Source organism: Hypanus sabinus, chromosome 4 (assembly GCF_030144855.1).
Source record: "Hypanus sabinus isolate sHypSab1 chromosome 4, sHypSab1.hap1, whole genome shotgun sequence".
Classification (NCBI taxonomy): Eukaryota; Metazoa; Chordata; class Chondrichthyes; order Myliobatiformes; family Dasyatidae; genus Hypanus; species Hypanus sabinus.
This window is the reverse complement of record NC_082709.1, coordinates 109,003,529-109,012,306: the sequence shown is the minus strand read 5'-3', so window position 1 is coordinate 109,012,306 and position 8,778 is coordinate 109,003,529. Positions and strand designations below refer to the sequence as shown.

Genomic DNA, 8,778 nt, shown 5'->3' with positions numbered 1-8,778 from the left:
TGTGCAACACACACAAAATGCTGGTGGAATGCAGCAGACCAGGCAGCATCTATAGGAAGAAGTGTAGTTGACGTTTTGGGCTGAGACCATTCGTCCCCCGGACTAACCAAGAAAAGAGATGGCAAGAGATTTGAAAGTGGGAGGGGGAGGGGAGATCCAAAATGATAGGAGAAGACAGAAGGGGGAGGGATGAAGCTAAGAACTGGAAAGTTGATTGGCAAAAGGGATACACAGCTGGAGAAGGGAGAAGGCCTTGGAAGAAAGGGGGAGGGAAGCACCAGAGGAAGATGGAGAACAGGCAAAGAGTTATTGTGTGAGGGAGAGAAAAAAAAATTAAAAATAAGGGATGGGGTAAGAAGGGGAGGGGGGTATTAATAGAAGTTAGAGAAGTCAATGTTCATGCCATCAGGTTGGAGGCTACTCAGTATGTATATAAGGTGTTGTTCCTCCAAGCTGAGTTTGGATTCATCTTGACAGTAGAGGAGGCCATGGATAGACATATCAGAATGGGAATGGGATGTGGAATTAAAATGTGTGGCCACTGGGAGATCCTGCTTTCTCTGGCGGACTGAACGTAGGTGTTCAGCGAAACGGCCTCCTAGTCTGTGTCGGGTCTCACCAATATATAAAAGGCCACACCGGGAGCACCGGACACAGTATACCACACCAGCCGACTCACAGGTGAAGTGTCGCCTCACCTGGGGCCCTGAATGGTGGTGAGGGAGGAAGTGGGGCGGCCTAATGGACAGGCGAGTCGCGTAGGGACGATCCCCGCAGAAGGCAGACAGCGGGCAGGCGGGCGGGAGGAAGGGGAAGACGCGCCTGGCGGTGGGATCCCGGGGGAAGGGGTGGGGCTCCCCGACGTCATCAAAATCTCGCGCACAGGCTGCGTGCGCTGACGTCACGACGTCTATATAAGCGTCGGTGCGGAGCCGCTCGCCCTTTTCGGTCGGGATTGCGGGACCGTAAGCTGCGTCCTTCCATCGCCATGAGGCTCTTCAGGTGTATCGTTTCGGGTGAGTACCGCCGCCACGGAGAGCGCGGGGCGGGGAGGGGTAGCGAGGCGGGCCTGCTCGTCTGTCGGTGAAAGCCCCACCGTCGATTGTTCCTACCCAGCTTGTGTGAGGAGGCACGGCCTGGGAGCTGTAGGCCGTGCTCCGCCAGTGCGCCGGCGCGGGGGAGGGAGGTGGTATTCCTGCTCCTGACCGTCCCTCTCTTCTTTTTGACCGGCAGGAGATGAGATGTTCTCCGACATCTACAAGATCAAGGAAGGCCCGAAGGGTCTCACTTACGAGGTGGAGGGGAAGGTAAGAGAATGGGCGATTTCATTGTTTATGTGGTAGTGCATCTAGGCCAGAGGCTGGTTTAGTAAGCAAGCTTTATAAGGATGAGTTAAAAGTTCGCATTTTTTCCCACACTGGCCTCTTATTGTGGCTGTTCTGTAGGGAATTCTCTAGAGTATTTGTTTCCAAACCAACTTATCAATCATTAAATCAATTTAGATACAGATTCTGATGTTAGAGCTGTCAAATGCTGATACTTAACCGATAGCTTATTTTTCCCCAAGTATGTTTGCAGAACGGAAGGAGGGATTGATGACTCGTTAATTGGTGGCAATGCTTCCCAAGAAAGTCCTCCTGAGCTGTCTGACACGCTAACGGTCAGTGGAGTTGACATTATCTTGAATCACCATCTCAAAGAAACTTATTTCGCCAAAAATGATTACAAAATTTACATAAAGGAGTACATGAAACGGTGAGTAGTAAGCCTGAATTCAAATGGATATCGTGATTTCCTTGCCAGGTTTTGTTGAGTTAGACTATCTTAGTACAGTTGCAAGAAAAAGTTTGAACTGCTTATGGTTATCTGGTATTCTGTGTAAATTACTTAGAATGTTAGTCACAATAATAGACAAACGCAATCTACCTAAACTGTTAACGCAAAACAATTATGCTTCTGGTCAATGCTGAGTGTGCTATTTAAATAATTATAATCTAGGATCCAAAAAGTATGTGAATCTCTGGGGTAATGCCGTCTACAAAAGCTGGAGTCTGGTGTTCCAGTCAGTGAGATATGGGTTGTACAGGTGCCCTGCCCTATAAAAGATAGCCATGTTACTGGCAAAGCTGGCTGAGAGATCTGCATATGTGCACCATGCCTTGATCAAAACAACTTTCAAAGGACTTTGAAGAATGGTAGGGGTGCACAAAGCTGGAAGATTACAAAGTCTTGAGTGTTCACTGCAGTAAGAGAAATTGTCTACAAATGGAGGAAATTCAGTACAGTTGCTACTCTCCCTGGAGTGGTTATCCAGCAAAGATCACAATGTGCAATGGTGAAGGAGGAGAAAAAGAACTCAAGGGTAACAGCAAAAGACCTGCAGGAATCTCTAGAACTTGTTAAGTCTCTATTTGTGTCCACTATAAAAACAACACAGAACAAGAATGGTGTTCATGGAAGGAGACAATGGAAGTAACTGTTCTCCAAAACAAAATGTTACATGTCTCAAGTTTGCAAAAGACCAGCTGGATGCTCCACAACATTTCTGGGATAATATTCTGTGGACAGTTGACACAGAAGTTGAACTTTCAGGCAGAAATGCACACTGCTGTTTGGATGAAAAGGGTACTGCACACCCGCACAAAAACCTCACCCCAACTGTGAAGTATGGTGGAAGGAGCATCATGGTTTGGGGTTACTTTGCTCCGTGCAGGCTTGGCCAGCTTGCAATTGTTGAGGGAACAATTAATTCAAATCTATCAAGACATTTTGCAGGAGACTTGTCAGGGTAGTGATCCATCAGCTTAATGGAACTTGGATGATGCAACAAGACAATTATCCAAAACATAAGTGTAAAGGTACGGCTTGACATGATTTTGCAGCCTGAACTGTGCATGATTAAAGCGGCGCGTTCAGTAAACATGCAGAGGGGTCTTGGCCCAAAACATCAACTGTACTCTTTTCCGTAGATGCTGCTGGCCTACTAAGTTCCTCCAGCATTTTGTGTGTGCAGCTTAAAAGTATAATTGTTCGTACTGTAATTCATCTATAGATTTTATTCTTGCCATAAGTTGTCTTGTGTACTGCTGTGTTTTACACCTGTAGAAATGTCTATGGGTAATGTTTATATATTATATACATGTACGTGTATCCCCCACTATCCGAAGGTAGAGCGTTCCTATGAAATGGTTCATAAGCCAAAATGTTGTAAAGTAATTACCATTTACTTACTTGGGAAATATTTTTGAGCATTTCCAGACCCAAAAAAATCATACCAAATAACACACAAAACCTGAAATAACAGTAATATACAGTAAAAGCAGGAATGATATGATAAATATACAGCCTATATAAAATAGAAATACTTTTCTACAATCATTGCAGCGCTCGTGGCAAAAACACACGGCAGAAGCACTCTCTCCAGTAACTTTTAAGTTATGAAGCTGCCAAATCATAACAAATAACACAAAAATACACAGCCTATATAAAGTAGAAATTATGCACAGTGTAGTTTCACTTACCGGAATCGGGAAGACAGCAAACACACTGATGGTGTGTTAGGTTGAGTTGTCGGAAGTTGGGGTGGTGGGAGGTAGAGGAGACTGGGGTATCATCTCATTGTCGTCTGTTTCCATCAGGGCAGGCAGGTCACCTTCTTCCATGTCTGCCTACCTCGATGTTGAAGGTCAAGGTTCGTCGTCTGCTGTGGCTGATGTGGAAGGCTTGAAAAATGCCAGTATGCTTGACTGCTTAGCCTCGCGCATTTTTCTATCGTAACAGTTCTTTGTAAGGACTCAAAACATCCTGCAATTATGCCCTAAACCTAAGTACCCTTTCAAAATTACTTTTCTGCAATCATTGCAGTGTTGTCAATTACTGCAAAAATCTCATGCATTTGCTTCACGTTCAGTTCCTGGATGACTTCACTTTTGGGCCATTCGGTTTCGATTGTTATCCTTTCCTCTTGCAAATTGCATCATTTCTTAATCTGTCGGTCCTTGATCATGGGATGCCAAAACCTCTTCAACGTCATCTTCGTCAACTTCCACAAACCCAGCCTCCTTAACCAATCTCAATATTGCCGTATTTATTGTTGATGGTTCGAAGCATTTAAAATTGTTAACTGCTTCGGGACGTTTCCTCCAAACGCCATTTCTGACCAACAATGTCCTTACTTAATTCACCACGATGGAAATGCTTAATTATGTCTTGGTTTTACGCTAAATGTAACACCCTTACAAGCTCTTTTAGGATTTTCCGATACCTTAGAACGCGTCTTGCTAACAGAGGCACAAAATAGATCTACATAAAGCACAGATGCTCACAGGCACGTGTTTAAGCAATGGCGGCTAGAATGCAGTTCCAGGGGAGGGGTTTGGCTGCTCGGCACGCACTGCCTTTTTCCGTAGCGGAAAACACCGTCTGTTAGCGAAAACAGGTAACTAATGTAGGTCTTTTATAACAGCGAGGTGTAAAGCGAGTGTTCAAAAAACGGGGGCTACCTGTATATAGTTCATTGACTTTAAATTTAAGCAGATTGTTAGTCTGTTATTGTGACTGAAATCAGACCACATTTTGAGTAATGCAGAAAACTGGGGAATTACAAAGTAGTCAAACTTACTGTAACTGGTGGTATAGCTGGTTCTTTTTCAGATTAATATAAACAAACAGTACTGGTGGAGCAACAATCAATGTTTCATACACTGATCTGATTACTTTTGTTCACCTTTAAATCTTGTATGATACTGATCTGTTTAAATTTGGTACTATCAAAATGCCTAGGTCAATTCTGGGATGTGCCCCAGAGCTTGGCTCTCTGCTCCCCAATGTTCAAATTTCTGCAAGTGGGTGCTCTTGCCTCCATTCTTGTCTTGATTTGACATGGGAGTGTTGTAAACTGATTAGGTAGTGGTCAAAGAGCTATTGAGATATTTTGAACCTAAAGGATCTCATTTGAAGCATTGAGCCCTTGATTTTGATTAAGATTGTATTTGGATTGTTATTGAAGAAGCCAATGTAAAAAAAGTCATAATTTTATCTTAACCACAGCCTGAGAGAAAAAATTCAAAAAGAAAACCCAGAAGCTTTGGAAAATTTTACTTTGAGTGCTAAGGCTGTTGTTGGAGATATTCTAAGTAACTTTTCAGACTATAAGGTAAACAACTTTTTTTGTTATTTACTGAAACTTTTAATTAAATAATTAAAATGTCTTCTCCCCGTAGCTCTTCATGTCCTGACCAATCAAGATCTGTCAAGATTTTCCTTAAATATACATAAAGACTTGGCCTCCACAGTTGTTTGTGACAAAGAATTCCACAGGTTCACCACTCTGGTTAAAGAAATTCCTCCTCATCTGTTCTAAAATAACACCCCTCTACTCTGATGCTGTGTCCTCTGGTCTCCGACTCCCACCATAGGAACATCCTCTCCACATCCACTTTTACCACCATTCAATAAGTTTCAATCAGGTCACCCCTCATTCTTCTAAATCCCAGTGAATTTGTGCCCAGAGCCATTGCACCAGTCTTTACATGACAAGGTGTTTAATCCTGCAGTCGTTTCTGTGAACCTTCTTTGAACCCTCTCTAGTTTCAGCACATCCTTTCTACGATATGGGACCCAAAACTGCTCACAATACTGTAGGTGAGGCCTCACTTTTATATTCTAGTTCTCAAAATCAATGCTAATTTTGCATTTGCCTTCCTCACCAGACTCTACCTGCAAATTGACCTTTGGGGAATCCTGCACAAGGACCCACAAGTCCCTTTGCACCTCAGTTTTTATATTTTCTGTCCAATTAGAAGTCAATTTCATCTACCAAAGTGTATGACTATACACTTTTCAACACTATTCTACCTGCCTTTTTTTGACCATTCTCCTAATCCCTCTGTCGTGCCTCTACTTCCTCAAAACTATCTCTCCTCCACCTGTGTTCATATTGTTTACAAACTGCAACAGTTATCAATTCCATAATCCAAATCATTGACATATAAGAAGATGGTTCCAGCACAGACTAGTCATGGTATACTCATGGTATTGAGCTAAACTTGGCACCAGTGTTCTTTCTGTCGCGTGACATTTGGCATTTGGGAGCTGAAACTGGCAAATTGATCAAAGTTTGAATTGATGGATTGATACTAAATTCAATAACTTGTTTAGTTTTATGTAGGTGAAAATATGGATACTGAAGGGATGGTTGCATTGCTAAATTATCGTCCAGATGGTACTCCATATATGGTTTTCTTCAAGGATGGTTTGGAAATTGAGAAATGTGTAAGTATTTGGAAAATATCCAGTATTTACCTGTATGTAAAACATTCCAACAGCAATATTGAATCTGTCATTGGGGAGTGTGGGGAAAGGCTTGGATTTTTAAAATGTAACTTTTAGATTATTAGTGTAATTCCCTGTTGAAGTATGCTTTTCTGCCATTTAAATTAGCTTGTGATATCTCATGGCCTTAAGTTTATTTATGAATTTATTTCAATGTTAAACAAGTGCATCTACTGATAGACCTTAAGTAAAATTTAGTGACTTTTTGGTTTGCATTCAGATGCCAGATTAAAATTCCTTAATCTTCTGACTGCTTCTTTCTGGCAGTTCAGATTGAATAAAGGTAGACATGGGAGTAATTTTGGATTGTTTCAGCTACATCTTGTCAATGACATGAATGGCTGGTCTCTAACATTGAGTTTCTTTTTATTTTACAGTAAATCTGCCTGCAACTCATCATGTTGGATTTGTCAGTCACAATGACTTAATGTTCATATTACCTGCAATAAACTTGGAACTGGTATCATTGAGCTGATTCATTATTGGTGATTAACTTTGTTTTCCTGAGCAACACACAATTGGAACTAAAGTATGACAGCATCTCTGGAGGGGAATAAACAGTTGACATTAGAGCTGAGATCCTTCATCAAGCTCTAGAAAGGAAGGGGGCAGAAGCCAGAATAAGGAGGGACAGACTATGTGGGGATGAAGAAAGCTGGGAGGTGATGGGTAACAGGAGAGGACAGTGGGCCATGAAGGAGGGGAACTGTTGACTGTTTGTTCTGATCCATCATTTTGTGTGTTGCTAAACATCTACAGTATTTCTTGTTTTGTAATTAATGATTTACTGAGTTGTACTAAAGTGCATTAATTCCCATAATGCTTGTCTGATTTGCACTGATGTTCAGGCTGGGATTGGTTATATGTTCCTAATGTGGAAACATTGGATCTTTTATATCTGATCCTTGGGCAATGGCTGGTGATGTAATTCCCAGCCTCTTTTGCATGATGCCCATAAAATCCTCAATTCAGGATTTGGGGGAGGGTTTGAAGTTAAAATGGCAATGTGGGTAAATTGATGTAAATAGTGACACTCACTAAATGCAGGAGGAATTCAAGTCAGGCAGCATCTGTGGAGGGGTATAATCCTCAGTTTCGTGCCGAGACTCTTTAGAACTTCTCCAACAATTAGTGTTGCTTAATATTTCCAGTACTTCAGATTCTCTTGTGTAAATAGTGTGAATGTCTTTCAATAAATGTTGTCAATGATGGATTCTACATTGGTAAATTTGTCTCTGGATCCCAACATTGATTGGGCAAACTATATTTTAAATTTACATTTAAGCTGTTCGGGTCTCCTGTATGACTGAAGGTACGTATGGCTTTTAAAATGTGCTAGTTGTAACTGAGCAGGAGGCACTTGTGCAGTTAAATTAGTGTTTCAGAGTTGGAAAAACTGCCAGATTTTCTGCCCTTTAGGGTTTCCATTAATAGGCCAGGCTACCAGTCAGCTTTTCCCAACAGTAATTTCTGGCTTAAAATTATTGCTATTGACCTATATTAATGGAGAGCTGGATTTCTTGCTCTGGTGATCACCTTGCACTTTGTATTGGGTATTTTCCTCACTAAATCCCCAAATTGCATCTAGATTATTTTTGCTATCACACTAAATGCATCAACTCTATTTCATTGTGGACAAAATAAAGTGATACTTTGCCATGGGCCAGTCTTGAATGTGGTCTTGGGAAATACCAGTATAACTTGTATGCCTATTCCAAGTTGATTGAAAGCATTCATCTCAGTTCCCGTAATGGCTACATTTGTGATGATTGAGCTCCTCGAAATGCATGTCTTGTTTGAATCATTCAGGTTTCCATGACAATGGAAACTGTACATGTTTGGCAACCCATTAAGTTTTGCTTGCTTTAACTTGTGCAGTGTTTTGTCTCCAGTTCTGAGAACTGCATCTTTTGAATGAATAATGCCAGATATTTGTAACATGGTGCAACAGATTTGCACTTGGCAGTGTTAATCTTGGTGGATTGTAATGTAATAAATTTCAATGCAGTGTCAAACCAGCTCAGTGCCATTCAGCTACATGTCCATAGGGCATGCAATCTCTATTGCTGTATATATGGTATGATCATTAAAGTTTAGATTTGCCTTAAAGGCTGCTGCACCTTTGCTTTTAAAATTCAAAGTATGTATATTATATGCAACCTGACTTGCAGATAGCTACAAAACTGGTTTTAAAAACCCACACGAAGTTCAATGTTGAAACCGGTCCACGAGCTCTGTGCTTCAGGATTGAGGCAAGTAAACCTCCCATAATGAGCTGCACAATTTGTCCTTAACTCTCTTAATCTGGCTTTGTGCTTAAATTGCCCAAACATCACTTGTTTCTTTGCTCCCAGGCCCTGCTGCTTTGAACTCATGGCCCCAAATCTGCCTCACAGCTACCTGCATTCTTGAGTCAGCTGGAGTCTTCCAGGATACCTGTACCGA

At 41.6% G+C, this 8,778-nt stretch overlaps 1 protein-coding gene and 1 non-coding gene across 2 annotated transcripts; both read left to right on the top strand.

The window, feature by feature from the left end:
* The first annotated feature begins 873 nt into the window (after positions 1-873).
* tpt1 (tumor protein, translationally-controlled 1) lies at positions 874-7,551 on the top strand. The gene is made up of 6 exons (XM_059967845.1): positions 874-1,016; positions 1,234-1,307; positions 1,568-1,755; positions 5,050-5,155; positions 6,160-6,273; positions 6,711-7,551. Exons 1-6 carry the CDS (start codon positions 989-991, stop codon positions 6,711-6,713), a joined length of 513 nt encoding a protein of 170 aa, XP_059823828.1. The 5' UTR covers positions 874-988; the 3' UTR covers positions 6,714-7,551.
* On the top strand, positions 6,498-6,626 carry LOC132393610 (small nucleolar RNA SNORA31). The gene has a single exon (XR_009512001.1). It is a non-coding gene; the product is annotated as a small nucleolar RNA SNORA31 (small nucleolar RNA).
* Positions 7,552-8,778: the final 1,227 nt, after the last annotated feature.

Excerpts from the sequence above, each read along its gene's own strand:
- tpt1 (XM_059967845.1), top strand. The coding sequence starts at position 989 with ATGAGGCTCTTCAGGTGTATCGTTTCGG. Across the intron at positions 1,017-1,233 it reads CTTCAGGTGTATCGTTTCGG|GAGATGAGATGTTCTCCGAC; the intron begins GTGAGTACCGCC and ends TTTGACCGGCAG. Across the intron at positions 1,756-5,049 it reads ATAAAGGAGTACATGAAACG|CCTGAGAGAAAAAATTCAAA; the intron begins GTGAGTAGTAAG and ends TCTTAACCACAG.